The sequence below is a fragment of the Malaya genurostris genome, chromosome 2 (genome assembly GCF_030247185.1).
Source record: "Malaya genurostris strain Urasoe2022 chromosome 2, Malgen_1.1, whole genome shotgun sequence".
Classification (NCBI taxonomy): domain Eukaryota; kingdom Metazoa; phylum Arthropoda; class Insecta; order Diptera; family Culicidae; genus Malaya; species Malaya genurostris.
This window is the reverse complement of record NC_080571.1, coordinates 67475891-67497217: the sequence shown is the minus strand read 5'-3', so window position 1 is coordinate 67497217 and position 21327 is coordinate 67475891. Positions and strand designations below refer to the sequence as shown.

At 36.1% G+C, this 21327-nt stretch overlaps 1 protein-coding gene across 1 annotated transcript; it reads right to left on the bottom strand.

The window, feature by feature from the left end:
- Window positions 1-12133: 12133 nt before the first annotated feature.
- Window positions 12134-18226, bottom strand: LOC131430787 (glycerophosphodiester phosphodiesterase 1). Its single transcript, XM_058595994.1, has 5 exons — window positions 17709-18226; window positions 17470-17642; window positions 17208-17406; window positions 16380-16564; window positions 12134-12921 (listed from the first exon to the last, which is right to left on the bottom strand). The coding sequence occupies exons 1-5, from the start codon at window positions 18030-18032 to the stop codon at window positions 12759-12761; spliced, it is 1044 nt and encodes a 347-aa protein (XP_058451977.1). The 5' UTR covers window positions 18033-18226; the 3' UTR covers window positions 12134-12758.
- Window positions 18227-21327: the final 3101 nt, after the last annotated feature.

The window sequence follows — 21327 nt, the reverse complement described above, 5'->3', positions numbered from 1 at the left end:
CCCAGGAAATACGGTGAGTGCTTTCCAGGCTTCACTGAACGGAGAGCCTCAATGGAACTGAGACTGTCCGATACAATGAAGTAGTGATCTGTGGGCAGAGTGTCAATGATCTCAAGGGTATACTGAATTGCAGCTAGTTCTGCGACGTAAACTGAAGCTGGATCACTGAGTTTATAGGAAGCGGTGAAATTTACATTGAATATACCGAAGCCAGTGGACCCGTCTAGATATGATCCGTCAGTGTAAAACATTTTATTACAGTCGACTTCTTTAAATTTATTATTAAAAATTTTTGGGATCTCTTGAGGGCGTACAGGATCCGGGATTCCACGAATTTCTTCTTTCATGGATGTGTCGAAAAACACAGTAGAATTAGAAGTATCCACAAAATGAACACGATTGGGAACAAACGAAGAAGGATTTATATTCTGAGCCATGTAGTCAAAATACAAGGACATAAAACGGGTTTGTGAATTAAGCTCGACGAGCTTTTCAAAGTTTTCTATCACCATCGGATTCAAAATGTCGCATCGGATTAGCAGTCGATATGAGAGATCCCAGAACCTGTTTTTCAACGGTAAGACGCCCGCCAGCACTTCAAGACTCATCGTATGGGTTGATTGCATGCAACCCAAGGCAATACGTAAACAACGATACAGAATTCTTTCCAGTTTAATGAAATGAATATTCGTAGCGGAGCGGAAACAGAAACATCCATATTCCATTACTGACAATATCGTCGTTTTGTACAACCTGATCAGGTCTCCTGGGTGAGAGCCCCACCAAGTTCCGGTTATTGTACGAAGGAAATTGATTCTCTGTAGGCATTTTCGTTTCAAATACCTAATGTGACATCCCCAGGTACCTTTGGAATCGAACCAGACCCCGAGATATTTAAATGTGAAAACCTGAGCTATGGTTTCACCCCCTAGTTGAAGCTGTAATTGCGCAGGTTCTCGCTTCCTTGAAAATACAACCAGCTCAGTTTTCTCCGTAGAGAACTCGATACCCATTTGAAAAGCCCATGTCCACAAGTTGTCGAGGGTATCTTGCAATGGTCCTTGGAGATCGGCAGCTTTGGGTCCTATAATAGACACGACACTGTCGTCGGCAAGTTGTCTTAGCGTGCAAGATGTGTTGATACATTCATCAATGTTATTTACGTAAAAGTTGTATAAAAGGGGGCTTAAGCATGAGCCCTGAGGAAGACCCATGTAACTGAATCGCTTTGTCGTCAAATCACCATGCTCAAAATGCATGTGTTTCTCGGACAATAGATTATATAAAAAGTTGTTCAAAACTGGTGAAAGACCATGCTGATGCAACTTCTCAGATAGAACGTTAATGGAAACTGAATCGAATGCCCCCTTGATGTCGAGGAAAACTGATGCCATTTGTTCTTTACGAGCAAATGCCATTTGAATTTCTGTTGAGAGCAACGCTAGACAATCGTTCGTTCCTTTGCCCCTGCGGAACCCAAATTGTGTACCTGAAAGCAATCCATTTGTTTCGACCCAATTGTCTAGACGGAAGAGAATCATTTTCTCCAACAATTTCCGAATACAGGAAAGCATAGCAATCGGCCGATACGAATTGTGATCGGAGGCTGGTTTTCCAGGTTTTTGAATAGTAATAACTCTCACTTCTCTCCATTCGTGTGGGACAATATTACCCTCGAGGAACTTGTTGAATAAATTCAACAAGCGCCTTTTGGCAGAGTCGGGCAGATTTTTCAACAAGTTGAATTTAATTCTGTCTAACCCCGGGGCTCTATTGTTACACGACAAGAGCGCAAGTGAGAACTCTACCATCGAAAACGGTGTTTCGTTTGTATTCAATGTCGCGACGCGGGATATCTTCTGTTCCGGAACAGAATCAGGACATACTTTCTTAGCGAAATCAAATATCCAGCGGTTAGAATATTCCTCGCTTTCGTTCGCGTGATTTCGATTGCGCATGCGACGGGCCGTATTCCAAAGAGTGCTCATTGCTGTTTCTCTCGTTAATCCGTCAACAAACCTTCGCCAGTAACCGCGTTTCTTAGCTTTAATCAGACTTTTCATTTGAAATTCTAACGCCGCGTATTTCCGATAATTATCTGGAGTTCCGTTCCTTCTAAACGAGATGAAGGCTGAAGCTTTTTTCGTTTTCAGCTCTGAGCACTCTTTGTCCCACCATGGGTTGGGAGAACGCATACTAGTTTGCGCGCTAGGTACTCGTTTCGTCTGAGCTTGAATTGCGGTGTCAAGAATCAAGCCAGCCAAAAATGTATACTCTTCCTCCGGAGGAAGCTCCTGTGATGTTTCCAGTTTCTCAGACATCGAGCTCGCGTAACGTTTCCAATCAATGTTTCGTGTGAAATCGTACGAAACATTGATTGTTTCCGATGGTCTTCCACGGTTGGTGATAGAAACTATGATCGGCAAGTGATCGCTACCGTGAGGATCACAGATTACCTTCCACTTGCAATCTAACTGTAGCGAAGTCGAGCAAAGGGATAAATCCAGCGCACTTGGTTGTGCTGGTGGTCTAGGGTTCCGTGTGATTTCTCCCGTGTTTAGAATTGTCAAATTGAAGTTGTCACACAGATCTTGAATTAACGAAGAACGATTATCATCATATAAGCAGCCCCATCCTGTACCATGCGAGTTAAAGTCCCCTAAAACCAGCCGCGGTGAAGGAAGAAGTTCTATGATGTCTGCAAGCCGACGATGCCCTATCGAGACTCTGGGAGGAATGTAGATAGAAGCTATACATAGATCTTTGCCTTTAATATTAATTTGGCAAGCAACAACTTCAATTCCCGGTGTCGAGGGGAGGTTAATACGATAAAATGAATAGCACTTTTTAATCCCTAAAAGTACCCCTCCATAAGAGTCTTCTCGGTCCAGGCGGATTATGTTAAAATTATGGAAGTCGAGGTTGATGTTAGAAGTAAGCCAAGTTTCACTCAAGGAGAATACATCGCAATTATGAGTATGTATTAAGTGTTTGAAAGAATCAAGTTTTGGGATGATACTTCTGCAATTCCACTGAAGCACAATGATCATATCTTCGATTCTCAGTGGTAAATTATCCATCAAAAGATACGATCGCTGCAAGGAGGGGCCATTGTTCAGTCAACTGTTTTAAAAATGTCCTTACTGTTGGCAGTAGAGCAGTTAGGAAGCTTTTCAGAGGATCAGTAATATTGAAGGCTGTTAATATCCAGTCCACGATATCAGAAAATTTCAATAATCCAGCGTTTGTTGGATTTTCTGGTTGTGCTTTGGGGTCATTCGGGTTTTTTGATGCCCCAGGAAGTGCTGGGTACTCCTTATCATCCCTAAGTTTTTTGAACCCAGGAGGTGTTTGCTTCGGTTTTGAGTCAGCACTTTTTGTTTCCGTTTGGTTCTTTTGTGACGAAGAGGACAGTCTGAGGCCTTTACGAGGAAGCTTGGGAGAAGCCAGATTTTGTCTTTTCCTGCTTCCTTCAACCTGTGTGTAGGAAGGTCCTTCGCCTGGGTCGTCAGAGGTATCCTCTTCAACTGGCAAGATTGCAAACGGGTTCTCAGGGGTCGATGGAGTGGTTCTTTTTAAGATTTCCGCATAAGAACGTTTGGAACGTTCTTTCACGGATCGCTTCAATTTCTCCGCACGCTGTATGTACGTAGGGCACACCGAAAGATCATGAGGATTCTCCCCGCAGTAGCAACACTTTTCCACTGCTCTTCTGCAGAGATCGTCCTCATGGGCCTCTCCGCATTTGCCGCATCGCAGTTTGTTGCAACAATAGGTTGCCGTATGACCTAGCTGTTTGCAGCTTGTACAATGCATTACCCGCGGTACATACAGCCGAACAGGTAGACGAACTCCACTCACTACCAAATAATTTGGAAGTGCAGATCCGGCAAAAGTCACGCGAAATGAGTCCGATTGGTAAAATTTACCATCTATCGATTTGGAGTGCAATTGCTTGCACTCCAAAATTTTCACTGGTTGAAGGTCGGGGTTTTTGAAACGGCCTACCCCGTCCTTCATCAGATCTTCGATTGTCAGACTTTCGTCACGGACCACACCGTCGATCTCCACCACATGAGACGGGACGTACACGCGGTACTCCTCCGTGAACAACTCGTTGGTAGCAATCCCGTTTGCTTGCTTCAGGTCGGACACAACAACGCGTAACTTGTTTTGCGAAACCTTATCTATTGTTTTTATTGCCGAGTAATGTTTTTCCAGGTCCCGAGCAATATTTAAAACTCTGAGAGACTTTAATTTGGGCCGGAAGTATACCACCCACGGACCCCCCGAGCCATCGTCTTGGTAAACTTTTTGGCGAGCAGGCAATATCTTAGAGGGAGATGGAGGCATCGGAGAGGGAGATGGCATTGGAGAGGGAGATGGTATCGGAGGGGGAGATGGTATAAGAGGGGTAGATGGCATCTCGGAAGCAAACTCAGCCTCTAAATGTTCTTCGTTCATTCGTTCAGCTTCGCCCTCCTCCGAGACACCCCCACTGTCATCAATATTCATATTTAAAGTGCGGGAGTAAAGAAGTCTCCCGCACTTGAAATGAAAAAGAAAGAAATAAAATGAAAAGAAAATATATGAATAGTAAAAGTTGAAAGAAAAAGTTTGAGAAAATACTTAACAGTATGTCACGGTAAGCTGTTAGGTGAGTTGCTCCTTCACTCCTTCGTTGTGCTTCAGCGTGACCTTGACTCAGGATTTGGCTGCTGTGATGCGGGTAGCAAACAATAGAAATAACTGCTGCCCGAGGATAGCACAATAGCGTCTACTGTCGATACTGATACAAAACCGGTGCACAGACAGAACTCACTTGCGGGGATGCTACTTTTTATCACTTTTATTTAATGCCTATACTACAGCCTCTGCTGTGATAGGCACCTTCGTCTTACCGATGTCGATTGTTAAAAAACGCGTGTGCTCACTTCGAACATTCGGTTACGAATGTACTTTGCAACGCTTGAAATCTATACAAATTGAATTTGGCCTTGTTGGCCAAGTTTCAGGCTTTGTTTAATCGTATTTGACCATTCCGTACACTCTATTGTTCACTGCACTGTATTGTCTTTGTTTGCTTCGACCGCAAACGATTTTCGACTGTGTTGGCTGTTCAATATTGCCTTGGAAGGTGTGATTCGAAGAACGAGGATCGACGACTTCCGAAAGTCCGTACAACTTTTTGGCTTCGCTGGCGATATTGATATTGTGACACGTAACCTTGAGAAGATGACGGAAACCTACATCGGACTGAAAGCTGAAGCTAGGCGTATCGGATTGGCCCTAAATGCGTCAAAAACAAAATACATGAGAGGAAGAGGCTCTAGAGAAGAAACACTACGCCTCCCACCACGAATATTGATAGACGGTGACGATATCGAGGTGATTGACGAGTTCGTGTATTTGGGCTCACTGGTGACCGCTGATAATGACACCAGCAGAGAAATTCAGAGACCTATTTTCGATGGGAATCGTGCGTACTTTGGACTCAGAAAAACCCTTCGATCGATCGATCGATGGTGACGAGCAGCCATGGACCGAGTTATGTGGAGACGTATGCTTGATACAGCAAAGGGCACCCCAGGACTATAGCTGTTAGGTAAGGTAAGTATAATTCTTCAATCAGACAGATATAGTTAGTTGATGATCAATTACATTGATTTTTTGTATACCGGATTATCGTTCCTGGTTCTGGAGGTATCGGGAAAGTGCTTGTGTTCTCCAAACCGGAAATCAATCCAATTTTCAAAAACGGCTAAACCGATCTTCGCAAACTCAGATACAAATGGAAAGTATTTTGTTTCCATAAATTGATGCAGAATTTTATCCAGATCTGGCTTCCGGCTTCGGAAATACAAGGTAGTGTGGTACGAAATTGCAACCACTCATAAAGAGCGATAATGCAAAAAAAACGTAAAAATTCTAAATTTGATTTAAAACAGTTTCAATTCAAATGTTATGCTAGATGTTGGCCAAACCATCCGTTTTGAGCTTCCGGCTCCGGAAGTAGCGGAAATAGTTCAAAAAAGTTTCAAATAAAAGGGTCAACGTCTATTAAAATAGACTGCTTTTGATTTTTGTTCGGATCTCACTTCCGGTTCTGAAACATCGTGGTGGAATGTGTTTAAAAATGTTAAAACTTCATTTCGAGCGAAGATGCCAAAAACGAAGAAATACTATTAACTTGGGTCAAAACTGTTAAAAAATGAAAAGGTTATGCTAATGTAGCCTTTTGTAGAATCCCTTAGTAATAGTAATTAACACATGAGTTATATGAGAAAGGCAATACAGCACTTCTAGGTGGATTAAAACAGATTTTTAATATATGTTTCTGTAAATTCGTTTCATGTTTCTAAGCACACTGAGAAATCAATTACGCTTCATTTGTGCTTTAAATTTTGCATAAATTTATAGTGTATCGTCATATGACAAGTGGGAGTGTCATTTAATTTCAATATTGTGTGTAAGCATGTTGATAGCGAATGATTCGAACATAAGGACAAAGTGTGTGACTCTACGACATAAGGCATGGTCAAAACATGTTAGTTTGAAGTGCCACCATAGTGATGTATATATGTTATATAAATATTTTTTATTTTAAACAAAATAGCTACAAGAAACTTCGTGAGCTGATTGAATCAATTTTTTTATCAAATGTCTTAGAAATTTTTGACACAATAAGTACATTCATTAAATTGCCGGTGAATTTTAATGAAAAACGATTCAGCATGTCATTATTTTTGTTTGTTTTTTCATCTCAGCACTATTTACGAGTTTTACAATATATAGAATATAAAATTAAATCGTATAACTTCAATGCATTAAACTATGTTTAGCAAATTATCTGAACCATTATATTCAAATGATGACATTCTATTAACAAGATTTCATGCATTTAATATAAAAAATTATTCTACATGAAAATTAAGTGTGAACTAAGCTAAAAGCTAAGAAGTAGGGTAACAGAGGTATTTTGGCCCGCTTTAGGATCGATTTTATTTTGGCCCACTTTGTAAAAATATCCACCAAATGTTTAAATATCTTTGAAAAATCCTTCCGCAATGGGTAATTTAATGTGATTAGCTTCAAACTGATGCAACATGGGTTACCTAAGATCGATTGAATCCATATAGTTTGTTAGGTGGGCCAAAATATATGGAGTGGCCAAAATACCTCTGTTACCCTATTTCAGTAAGCTTATATGCACTTATCTGACAATTATATTTATTCAATACAATTAGAATCAATCTGCTGTTTGATAGATGGAATGAAAGTGTATTATCTATATGTTTCAATGTGATTTCATTTGAATAAGATTTGAAATGATTTACATTTGCAATTTAAGTATCAAATCAAATGCTGCAAAATTACGTATAAAACACTTTCGTCCAACGTGTAGATATATATATATATATATATATATATATATATATATATATATATATATATATATATATATATATATATATATATATATATATATATATATATATATATATATATATATATATATATATATATATATATATATATATAAATATATATATGAAGACAAACACGCGAAAAGGTCCTAAGTGCAAATGACAGTTTCTCTTTGTTTACTGTCTCTTTAGAGTATTACAGTCCAATCAGCAATCTGTCCATCTAACACTTCACATAGGATAATAGCAAAAACCATCAACTTTCGATATGCACTGTAGAATTTGTTGGAAATTACTGGAATTTGCCGTAATAATTGAAAGATAATGTAAACCAAGAGAAACTGTCATTTGCACTTGAGACCTTTTATAATGTTCATCGAGATTTAGGTTTTGATGAATGAATAAAGTTCATTTTTTGTTATTAGGTTCTGCACGATGACCACTCAAATGAACTACCAATTAGGTTTTGCACGATGACGACATAAATGAATTGCCGATGAATCAAGTTCATCTTTGACAGTTGCCGTGTACTTGTTTTGTTTTGCGACTGCAAGTTAAAAATTGAAAAAATGACGAAAAAGTGTCTGTTGAAAACGTATTCCACAGTGAAAATAACTAAAAAGATTGCCCTGTATGTGTTTCCAGCATCTAGGAGCGATATATGTATGAATCTGTTGAGTGTGAGGCGACTTGCAATTTTTACATTCGACCGATGAACTTCTGATGAATTTTTAAACTGTAAACAAGTACACGTCGACTGTCAAAAAAAGTTCATTCTGTTCATTTTTGTGAGGTTATGTCATGTTCGTGCAAAACCTAATAGCGGCTCTTACACGAGCATTAAAAATGTCATTTTAAATTATGACTAAGTAATGATGTATTTCAAATTTGTTAGAAATTTCGTCATTAGTGCACCATTACACGTTCATTAAAATGATATTATTTTTTAGTAATGACATTTTTAATGACTCGTGTAAGGGCCGCTAATGAACTGGCGATGAAACAAGTTCACCTTTTGACAGCTATCAGTGATTTGTTTACATATCTATTAACACGTATTCAAATTAGAATGAACGCAACGAACACATAAACAAACCACTGATAGCTGTCAAAATTGATTCATTTTGTTCATTTTTGTGAGGTTATGTTATGTTCGTGCAAAACCTAATTAGGTTTTGCACGATGACGGCACTATTGAACTGTCGATGAATTAAGTTCATCTTTGACAGCTGCCTGTGCTTGTTTTGCTTTGCACTGCAAATTAAAAATCGAAAAATGACGAAAAGGTGCCTGTTAAAAACGTGTTCAATAGAGAAAAGAACTGAAAAGATTGCCCTGCATGCGTTTCCAGCATCAAATAGCGATATTTTTATAAATCTGTTTAGTGTGAGGCGACTTGCAATTTTTAATTTTTGATTTCAAACGATGAACCTCTGATGAGCTTTTAAACTGTAAACAAAACACCGGTGGCTGTCAAAAAATGTTAATTCTGTTCATTTTGTGAGGTTATGTCATGTCGTGCAAAACCTGATTGTCTCACGCAGGCCCGTGCCTAGGATTTCGTTTCGGGAGAGGCCCAAAGATTAAAAAATAATGTTACTGAAGATTGCTTATGTACCTGATTCTCGGTGTGCCTTTTACGAGTGTTTTTAACAGACACTTTAAACATTTCCACTGTAACTGTTATTGTATTACATTTCTTTACGTTTACTATCTTGTTATTTCTGTAACACATGTCGGAGACCTTCTAAATAATTATATATCTATTTTTGATTTCGGGATGGGCCAGGGCCCCTCGGGCCCCCCTCTCTGGATACGTGACTGGTCTCACGACAAAAGGGCTAAACTGCAAATGAAAACCTCTCTTTGTTTACTTTTTCTTTCGTTCATTACGGAGCCAGGATAGCAATTTCTTTAAAGCATTAAATATTAATCGAAACCTTTCATTTTTTACTTGAAAATTATGCGATTTGAGCATCAAATATAAAATCGATCGCGTAATTCGCGAAAGAGAGAGTAAACAAAGAAAAGCGGTCATTTGCAGTTAGGCCACAGACTAACAGACATGACAGTATGAGTAAATTCTTATAAAAATATTTTTTCGTGATGCACTAGTTCCACCTATATTGTACTGCGCGAACTATTTAGTATCTGTACACCCCTTGTGATATGTACAAGTTTTTTTACTAGTTGGTTTCCCCTCGTTTGTCAACACCGATCAGCTGCTTGCAGGGACGCCTGATTTCATCAAAATATTTGAAAATGAATCGTCACAATAAATTATTGGATTACGTTAATAATATATTTAACTTTTTCGCGATGTTGGAAGGTAACCATTTATTTGACTCAACGTTGTTCATCTAGACTATTTTTTATTGTGTTGGAAGTTTTCACCCGAAATTGAGTGGCGGCAGACCAGAAGCAAGTAAATATTGGTTCGATTTTGTATTGCGTTGGAGGATGAGAAGTAGGCACAATTATATATATAGTTTTGGCAATATGAATTAAATCTGTATCCTGCATGAAATTCGCATGAAGGTATACAACTCAATACATTACAGGTAATTCTGTATGAATGGCAACTCTGTTGGTAAATGAAAAAAATAAACACAGTCTAGATGACAGACAGGATGTTTTTGATAGGGTAACGTGGCGTCATCATGACATATGTGAGTACTGTCCCAAATAAAGGAATATTCAAAATGACCGTTAAAATGATTGAAGAATCTAATTTGAGTGTCCTGTCTGTTAGTCTGTGGTTAGGCCCTATGGTCGTAGGACGATAGAATTGACGACAAGTTAATTCCAGTGTATTTGTCATTTGAGTATAACCACAGAAGTCAATTGAATGAATTGACAGACAGTGAAAAACCGGAAATTTTATTTTAATCAAAATAATTTCAAAAATGAATTCATACAGCACTAGTATAAATATATTGTTGAAATAAAATTCAAAGAACTAGAGGAAATTGAGAAAACAATTTCGATTATATATTTAAAACACCATCATGTGCAAGTCATAAATACTCCCTTAAATTAAATTTGTTTCATTATTTTATTATATATGCTTCAAACATATGAAACCACAGCGATTCACCTAAATATTTTTCCTAAAACTTCGAAGTATTGGCCATTTCTTTCTACATATCTTGATTACATTTTTAACAATTTATGAACCACACGCCAATAGAAACGTTCATCTTTTGAAGCAAGCCAATCAGACACTCAATTTTCAACTTTTTCGTAAGAATCGAAGTGCCCATCGATGAAAACAATTGGAAGTCAAAGGGGGCCAAGTCTGATGAGTACGGTGAGTGGAGTAGCAGCTGCCAGCAAAGTGCTTCGCTTGTATCCTGAACCGGGTTTGCTTTGTGTGCAGGAGCCTTCTCGTGTAACGAAACTACTTTGTTGTATCTTCTGGTCTATTCTGGACGTGTCATGGTTGTCTATAGCGATTAGTGTAACAGTTTAACCTGTGCAACAACTGATTCCGAATAAATTCCGCCGCCAATCGATCGGTTCGAAATTCTGTTGGAATTGAGTGAGAAAAAGCAAACTGAATTGGCACATTGTCGCAAAACTGATTTTCCGGTAGCGACACCTGCCAATGAAAAATGGAACCAAGAAAAGGAAGATTCTTTCGGAAATTTTCATATCGGCAGTAGTGATTTGCAACATTTTTTATCGTTTATTCAATAGTACAAATAGATATCAGCAATAAAATACACTCGGAGTAGAAGAAAATCGATTTCAAAGTGATTACTGCTACTTTTTTTAGTGTAAACTACGATTAAACATGGAAAATCTTCAGAAATGTGTGAAATTGAGTGAGGTTAGGTTTTTTCGGATCAACATTTTTTTTAAACAGAAACCAGTGTAATGTTGATTTCTGGAGTACTAGAATGTTTAGCGTTCGAGTACTATTTATTTTTTATACTTTATTTGTTATTTCCAGGCATTTGAAAAATGATATCAAACCAAGTTTAATGCACTATTATGAATAAACGGTAGATTTCGCACAATGAACTAAGATCAACATTACCACCTCAGAGTGAAAACTTTTTCTTCAACTTCTACTATGATTTTCCGAATGAATTTGCCCGTTTTCATAAGAAATCGTTGAGAAGGTGGAGTAATTAGAAATTTTCCTACCGATTTGACAGCTCTTGCTGAAAGCATCTAAACAAGCAGCGCCTCTACATTTCAGTTTAGGGACAATATGCCAATCAGGAATCGAAAATCGATTTTTCAAATACCTGGAAATAACAAATAAAGTATCCAAAATAAATAGTACTCGATCGCTATACATTCTAGTACTCGAGAAATCAACATTACACTTGTTTCTGTTTAAAAAAATGTTGATGCGAAAAAACCTAAACTTATACCCAATTTCACACATTTCTGAAGATTTTCCATGTTTAATCGTAGTTTACACTTAAAAAAAAGTAGTAGTAATCACTTTGAAATCGATTTTCTTCGACTCCGAGTGTACTTTTATTGCTGATATCTATTTGTACTATTGAAAAAACGATAAAAATGTTGCAAATCACTACTGCCGAAATGAAAATTTCCGAAAGAATAATCCTTTTCTTGGTTCCATTTTTCATTGGCAGGTGTCGTTACTGGTAATTCAGCTTTGCAAGAATGTGTCAATCGAATGGAATATTTCGGATCCATAACACATTTTATTATAGTTTTATGTCTATATTCGCACATTTTGATACAAAACAAATATTATATAATTTATTTTCTCGATGCATAAAAGCAATTTTATCACTTCATTCGTGAATATTAGAAGCCAGAAAATGTGAAAAAACACTGCAAACATCATACATCATAGTACTATACCACTTCGTTCAGCTAAAATAATGATGTTACGAAAGTTCCTGGACAAGCTGACCATGATTTTAAAAATAGCCATCAGAAAAAATATTCTAAATGAATACTGGGTTGTTACATGAACAATACATCACATATGTACAAATAAAATAGTATAAAAAAGGATATATCTCTCACATTTGAAAAAAAACGGTACGATTCGAACCTAACAAAAGATTAAACTAAAAGGTACACAAAACTTCACGAGATAAATACAATGTAAAAATACGGTCTTATTCGTTAGCTGTATAGTGCTTGACACGAAATAAGCTGCAATCTTTGAAGACCTAATTGTTAAAGCATCAGTAAAAAAGCAACATTATTCACCGTACGCGACGATTCGTTTCTGACTTTATGCTAAACTAAACTAGAGGTTACAAATAAATAAATAAATGCTGCCGCAATAGTACGAAGTTCCCGAATTCACTAGAACCGTTAGTTCACAATATCTGCTCACTTGCGCTTTGTTTTGAAGATGATTTGCGGCTCAGAGCGCAGTGAATCGGTCAAATACTGTGTTTTCGTTACTTGCTGAAAATATCGTTTTTCGTTTGGAGAATTGATTGTATAAACTATGGGTCGCACACCGACGTTGTGCCAAAGAGTTGATATTTGCCTGAAAAGAAGGGAAATACTGATTGTCAAATGTGTAGTTCTTCTATTGATAGAAATAAATCAAAACAAAATGATTTTGTAATTTCTGTTGTTCCTCTCATTTCTCGTCTCCCTGGATTTAATAAGTTCACGATTTTATTTTTCCTTATTCAATAAAATTTTATTTATTCTTCGACCATATAGGATCCTAGTCTAATAATTGATAGATTTTCAAATCATTTCTTTCTTTCAATTTAGTAATTAGACATCATCGTATAAAATAGACAAAGACGCCACACTGAAAATCGAGTTTACTTATTTTTTGAGGAGAAATCACTCATTGTTGAGCTCTTCTATAAGCTACCCAAAATTAGGTCGTTATCTACTCAAACTTTGGATTGATCGCAAAAAATGGGTAGCGTAAGCTTTACCAAAGTTTCCATGACAACACTTTGGGAAAACAAATATTTACCTAAATTTTGAGGTCATCTCTCGTTACATAAAAATGGGGAGATTAACTTTAGTTGATTTTGGGTAGGTTTTGACCCAAAATTAGGTAGCGACTGGTAAGAGTGCAGAAGCGTGGCAATAAAGTTCATCACAGGTGAAATCGACCGTCCCACGACAAAAAGACCTAACTGCAAATGACAGTTTCTCTTTGTTTACTTTTTCTTTCACGATCTAACGAACTGATTTTATATTTGACGCTCTACTCTTCGCAAAACTTTTAAGGTAAAACTACAAGCTTTCGATTTATATTGAAAACTTTAGAGAATTTGCAATAATGGCTCCGTAATAATCAAAAGAGAAAGTAAACAAAGAGAGGCTCTCATTTGCAGTTAGGTCCTTTTGCCGTGGGACTATCGAAATGTACGAAAACTCCGTGTTATTTCATACCAAGTTATAAAAAGAAGCTCGTAGTTGATCTGTGAACGACTAGTAAACCATTGTTTATTGTCGTGAATACGACTTACTTTTCTATGGGGCGCCTTTTCAAAATTTACCATGTACAAGAATGGGCAGAACTTTATCGCGAATATCTCTTGATGTGCTTAACCCAACAACATAATTTTTTCTACAAGTTATCGGAAATATGATCAGGACTTTGTGTTTAAATTTTCAATAGCCTGAGATAACCATGAATAACTCAAAAACGAAGTTTTCTAAAAATTTTGGAAATAAAGAGGAAATTTCATCACGCTTACTTGCCTTTTTCGCACCCGGATGACGGTTTTGAGATATTCAAGCACATATCAGTTCCGATTATACACTGGACGATAATAAAATATAAAGTTTGATTGAAAATCGTTTATTTCTTCTAGTTCTGTAGATGGAACTGGATGTCGAAGTGAGGTTCTCCCACCAGCATCAGTAAGAACAAACCAGATATAAAGCGTGAAATGCTCAGGTCGTGCTTTCATTTGGACTTCGATTGTCGGGAGAAGCAGAGGGGTGGTACAAAACCTCAAACACTCAAGTCGTGCTGGGATAATTTGATTAGATTTGTGTGTTTATAACTTAGAGAATTACATAATTTGGCCCTTCTGAATGCTAGAAATTTCTCCCGTAAAGCCTTTTGATAGTTTCTTTCACTAAAATATTCAAATCCAAAATAAAGTAATCGCCATCAAAATTCTGTATGTTGCTATTTAGACCCATATTTGTATACCCAAAGAATTATGCAATATTTTCGTTCGCTGTACTGTATACGTCCTAATTTTCAACCAGCTGTAGTTTGAAGTACCACTGTCTGTTCATTTGTTATATAAAATGCATAGCTCCGAATCAGAATATATTTGAACTCAACTCGTCACTCTCCATCATGAACGCCTTCATTAAATGTTGTTTTCAGAACCACCAAATTTTATCATGAAGAACTGGTTATTTCGTAATATTTAATTGTATGTCAGGTTCATCGTATCAAATTTTAGTAGTGAAAGTTCGTCCGATACATAATAGACTTTGAAAATTATACTCAAATTAGGCTTTGCACGATGACCACTCGAATGAACTACCAATGAACTGCCGCTGAATCAAATTCACCTTTTGACAGCTATCAGTGGTTTGTTTACATATCTATTAACACGTATTCAAATTAGAATGAACGCAATGAACACATAAACAAACCACTGATAGCTGTCAAAATTGATTCATTTTGTTCATTTTTGTGAGGTTATGTTATGTTCGTGCAAAATCTAATACAGTAGGCATTTTCATCGTTTAGAATTTCTGATATCTGATTTCTGCGTTATGAGTTTCAAAGTTTCAGAGTCTCTGAGTTTTGAGTTTCAGAGTTTTCGCGTTCCAGTATTCAAGATTTTCGAGTTCTAGAGTTTCTGAGTTTCTAAGTGCTAAGTTGCTGATATGCTAAGTTGCTGAGTTACTGAGTTTTCGATTATTTATATTCCTCAGTTTCTGCGTTTAAAGTTTGAAGTATCGAGTTTGGAGTTTTGTGTTCTGAATTGAAATTTTCAGTTTTTAGTTTTAAATTTTAATATAACAGCACGATGCAGAGCTCCGAGATCCAAGATTTACGTTTCAAATTCAGAGCTCGAAGTTCTGAGTTCTGAGTTCCGAGTTCCTAAATTAGAGTTCACAATTCTTAACTCCGAGACCGAGTGCAGAATATATAGTGTAGAGTTTAGAGTTAAGAGTTAAGAGTTAAGAGTTTAGAGTTTAGAGTTTAGAGTTTAGAGTTTAGAGTTTACAGTTTAGAGTTTAGAGTTTAGAGTTTAGAGTTTAGAGTTTAGAGTTTAGAGTTTAGAGTTTAGAGTTTAGAGTTTAGAGTTTAGAGTTTAGAGTTTAGAGTTTAGAGTTTAGAGTTTAGAGTTTAGAGTTTACAGTTTAGAGTTTAGAGTTTAGAGTTTAGAGTTTAGAGTTTAGAGTTTAGAGTTTAGAGTTTAGAGTTTAGAGTTTAGAGTTTAGAGTTTAGAGTTTAGAGTTTAGAGTTTAGAGTTTAGAGTTTAGAGTTTAGAGTTTAGAGTTTAGAGTTTTGAGTTTTGAGTTTTGAGTTTTAAGTTTTGAGTTTTAAGTTTTGAGTTTTGAGTTTTGAGTTTTGAGCCTAGATTTATGAATTATGAGTTCACAGTTTCGAATTCTGAATCGAACACGTTAGTTTAGAATTCAAAATTCTAATTGCAATGTTTAGAGTTCAGATTCTACAGTTTTTAATTCTGAGTTCAAATTTCTGAGTTCAAAGTCCATAGTCCTGAGTTCAGAACTCAGATTACATAGATAGGAGTTCTGAGTTTAGAGTTCGGAGTACACAGTTTAGAGCTTAGAATTAAAGTTCAAAAATGGGAGCTAAGAGAACATAGAGTTTCAGGGTTTAGATTTTAGGGAACGAAATTCAGAGTTGAAAGTTCAGAATTCAGAATTCCAATTTCAGAATACAAAGTATGGAGTTCATAGCTATAAGTTGATGTTAGAAATTAGACAGTAGATAGATTAGAAGTGAAATAATCGGATCCCCAAACTTACGCGTTGAATTCTTCTTTGTGGATAAACACTAGACTAATGCCGATGACAGGTGCAACGATGTTGCGAAAGATGGCACCATAGATAGACATCAAAATTGTCGATGCGTTTAAATACTGTTGGGTACGGGAGAGTGTAGACTTGTCCATCCACAAACCGCAAACTAGATCGGGGCAGTGCTGACGTAACTGAAAATTGAGATAGAAAAAATAACTTTGCTTTAAACTTATCATTTCGTATTGTTCAAATCCAATTGGAAAGAAAGCTTCTGATGCACAGCTTTACTAATGTATTGATAATATTGTACAGAGCACAAAGCATTTAATACTCGTTTCTACCTTAGAACATAATGCAACTTGCATTCTTTTTTACATTTAAATATACGACAAATAGCTTAGAAAAAATATGATAAATGTAGTAATTTGAAAGCATTTATATGGGCTCAGGCTCTAGATTCTAATATTAAACTATAAAATCATGTAAGATGGAAGTTACTTTGAACACACTGGTCGCTCAGTTCAGTTTGTCAAAATGAAACCAGGAATATCTAACGTTTCTAATGCTCTCTCTTCTGGATTTTACTGCATGAATACACTCAACCAAAAAATAATTTATGTGCATAAAGTCACAATGAAAACTGTAGAAGCACTGTGAAAAGCTTAATAATAATTAGTTCAAACCAAATTTATAGGAGACCTAACATTCTATTATAATTGTAAAGATCAAGGATCTTGTTGTCCTGGGATAATATGCAAAGTTCTGGCTTCGCCTCGCATAAATTGAAAATTGATTAGAAACAAATCAGCTAATAAATATGAAAATACCACACACCTGATAAATAGCTACCGGTGATGAGCAGCAGAAAACAATTCGCTTAGTAAAGATAGAGTTCCTGGCAATCGCATCCCGCAGCAACTCAGTTAACTTGGTACTGGTGTGGGAAGCTAGCAGGAACACTGTTAGTTCGTTCGTTTCTAGCAACTTCAGTAATCTTTCGAATGTAATGATTTTCTCTAGTTGGAAATGTTGCCTGAAATAAGAAATGAAACATGTTTGTTGTTTCTTTATACTATATAATTTATTTCGTCCATACCCTAGAGGATGATGCTCCGAGATGTTAAAATGTTCTAACACGCTTAGTTTTAGTTTGTGGATGGGCTCGGTTATATTCGCTTTCTCTAAAGTCGTTCGATGAAGTACCACCAAGTGATCATCGCTTGTTATGCTTAAATCAAGTAGAATATTGTAACACTTTTGTGATAAACACTGAAATAAATAAAAAACAATTTGGAATTCATCATAGAAAAAAATCATGCAAATCGTGACTCATACTTGATTGATTGCCGCAAGTGAATTCTCTGGTGCATCAAATGCCCCACCCCTACAAACGATAGGCCAGTACAGCACTTCGGAGCCTACCTCCTTTTCGGTTCTATGAAGCATCGATTGAACTACTTCCCCCGCAGGACATTTCAGTTTTACAAACTTGGAAGCGATGCAAATCAGAAAGAATAACAGCATAAGCCACGGGATGCCGACTGAGGCGAAATTACAACATAGCCATAGGGCATTGAAGAGGAAGGAAAAGCAGGTCGTGAAGAACCAAAAACACTGATATATCATTTTCAACACTTTGAAGATTGTCGAAAGATACATGCAGTCAGTCGGTGATGCATTAGATAGCAGCTGACACGGGTAAACTCTCGAACGGGGTTTATATTAAAAAATCAACACATTTTCACTAGGTTCCTTCGGCACAGAGAAATTTGGAAACATTCGAGGATCGAAACTTCTGAAAGCTAGATTACTTCTGTCAAAAATCTCAAAGTGAGGCAGATCGCACCCACACAAAGCAAAACGTTCGCATATTTGCAGCATGAGGAATAGATGTGAGCATTGCGCATGCTATCAGCTTTCCCAAACGCCATGCTTTTTTGGCAATGTTTTTATTCTTTTGACAGTCCTACCAGTATGCTAGTGATCAAACGAAACATAAATCGCCCGTCCATTGGTATGTTGGAGCATCATGTTTCCCGGTTCGAAATTGTAAGATTCAAGCAACCAGAAATAGAAAATCAAAACAATTTCACTTGATAGGTTCGGTTTCGAAAACATGCTTTTGGAGATAAAGTAGATTTGCTCGCACTCAGCCACGTTTTGAACAACATTTTTAAAGTCCGTTCACTCGATTTGTGGGTTTACAAACCAGTTTTCGTGTGTCCGAGTCTTTTTAATTGTTCAAAGTCCACAAAATCTCATAATTTTTTTGTTAAAAAAAATTTACTTCGTAATGGCTGAATTGTTTTAAATTTTTTGTTACGACATGAAATCATCATCATTTTACACACTTAGATTTTTTCCCGAATCTCGGTAAAATTTCGCCGTTATTTGTACAGCCTAATGTGTTCGGCAAACATTAAAACAACGGAGATTCTTGGTATTATACATTTGACAGGTAATTTACCGAGATCTTGCTTTGCGAGGATCTTTATCCCGTAAGAATGCTCTGAGGTATTTCTTGCCACGAATAATCATCGAACGTTGAACAAATTTGTTCTTGATATCACCAAACATATCCCTAAATTCGGATTTAATTTTTAGTTGCAACTGATTCCATATATGAACACATGTACTTATTTACATCGCTTGGTTTTGCACTGAAGAAAAATTGCTACTTTGTTGAATCACCGAGTTTCGATTTTCTAAAAGCTGTTTACTGAAATTCCGGTAAGTTGATATGATTAATTTGCTAATTTCGGTAGAACGAACCAATTGTTGGTAATTACATAACCGAATATCAGTAAAACATTTTGAATTACCGAGAAAGCGGAAATAATAAACCGAATATTTTAGAAAAAGCTATCTTTGCCGAAATTCAGTAAAATATTAAGTTTAAAGTGGAAATTCGGGATTCGGGAAGGGTAAATAATTGACATTTCGAAAGTAAAAATTATGCGAAAAATACATCATTGAGGCTAAACTCGACCATACAAACTCTCTACTTGTTCATTTGAACCAATCTACGAAAAAAATCAAGTAACCATGTGCATTATATCACTGCACATTAACAACTCTATTTTTGCATTGTTTATGTATATTTACATTAATCCTACATACTTTAAAGCAATGTGCATTAAATTTGCATTCAAAATGTAACTGCGCATTATCTTACAACAACCTTCCACCGTGCATTCAATGCTATATTTTGAAGCAACGAAACTTCAATAATAACAGTGCAAGGAAATTGAATAGCTGCATTAAATCAATGTTTTGGTATTGATAAAAAGTGGAGAAGTACTATGATTTAAAGCTAGTCTAAGTTTACCTTTATTTACCAATATGTGTCGGTAGTACAGAAGTAAAATGGATTACCGAGGAAATTTTGTATTTTACTTATATCTAAACATTCGAAAACAACACTGTTAACATTGTGCAGCGTTATGCATTGCTAACATATATAAATGTTATGTAAAATTGGGAAAAGATTATAAAGCTATTAGTGATAAAGTAAGATTCTTATCTGCGAACAAAATACGTCAAGGTTCTAGGTGAAAGGTGCTGGCTACGAAACCAGAGAGCCACGGTTTATGGGTTCGAATCCAAATAAATATAAAAATAATACGCCATAAACAACATTTATAGTGATCTTCATTTATATATATTGAATATTAAATATCATTTTCAATATTTGAATTTCATTCGTAACTCATTATTTAAGCACTCTTATTGCTTTGTGACATTTATAATCTACAGTTGAAATTGTTACCATCGATAAAGTAGATATTTTCACTATAGCTACTTTATTAATGTGCAATTCCTGCATCACCTGTCAGATCCTATAACAATCTAATAATCTCCCTTTTCAGCTTTATAATAGCAATGTAAAAACATGTGTTATTCCACTGCATTTAAAAAATTTCTTCACGCGAATTTTTAAAGCTGAAATAATGTAAAGTTATATTGCGTCGTGGTAACTTGGGTAGATAGAGTAGAAGTTTTTTCTAGACCCCAATGTTTCTGTTTGATGTTTTTTTTTATTCTTTTTAATTTTTGATGGTTGTTTAAAGTCAAAACTACGATTTTTCACGAAAAAAATCCGCCATTTCGAAACTCTAAAACCTCCCTCAAAGTAACAAACAACGAATAGGAAAACTTTGGGGTTTGGTATTTTACATGTAGAAAGTGTGTACAAAATTTAAAATAAAAAAAAAAAAAAGAAAGTAGTTTTTGAATGACGATGGACACGGACTTTCAAAACCTGCTTTCTAGAAAGACGCGTTTAAAGTGTTTTGTCTATAAAATCGAAGGAAACAATTTATTACTCTATGGAGCCCGTAGGGTCTAACATTTTCAAAAAATCATATTTTTTCTTCTCTATTCCGTTATAATGAAACATTTCAAGAATGTTTTGTAAAGTTTTTAAGTCAATCAAAGTAGAAATCTTGGGCATGTGCGCTGGGTTTTTACTTCTTCGCAGTATGAGATAAGCAAAGATAAAGGCCCTTAACTTTCTGAGTTTTGTTCCGATAGGCTTAAAAAATAGGATAGGCTCACAGAATATTCTTGAAATATTTTACTATAAGAAAATATATAGAAAAAATGAAATCCCAACAGTTGCTACTTTACCAGTTCGTCAACATATTGCAGAAAATAAAGCCTATACCTTAGCGGTCGAAATTTTCGTCTTTCTCGAGAATTACACGAAGCTTTTGCTAGAGAAATCTTCGGGAAAAAACATTACTTTACGAACTAAATAAACTGATACTTCTCTTTGAAATTTGCACTCAACAGCAGCGGAAAAAACTACTTTTACGTTTTGTAACAATGGCTCTTTTACTAAAATTCTAAATGTCCTTGTGTGGCCGAAATCATGTCATTTTTAGTTGATTTTTTTATCTTTGGATAAAAGGTACGCAGTTGAAATTTAGCACAGCATTAGTCAAGATTTATT

Bases quoted from the DNA above. Each gene is read 5' to 3' on its own strand.
- LOC131430787 (XM_058595994.1), bottom strand. From the start codon at position 18,032: ATGTATCTTTCGACAATCTTCAAAGTGTTGAAAATGATATATCAGTGT. The intron at 17,407-17,469 runs GTATGGACGAAA...TTCTTATTTCAG, and splicing joins TCGGAGCATCATCCTCTAGG to GCAACATTTCCAACTAGAGA. The intron at 16,565-17,207 runs GTGTGTGGTATT...CTCAATTTTCAG, and splicing joins CACCGGTAGCTATTTATCAG to TTACGTCAGCACTGCCCCGA.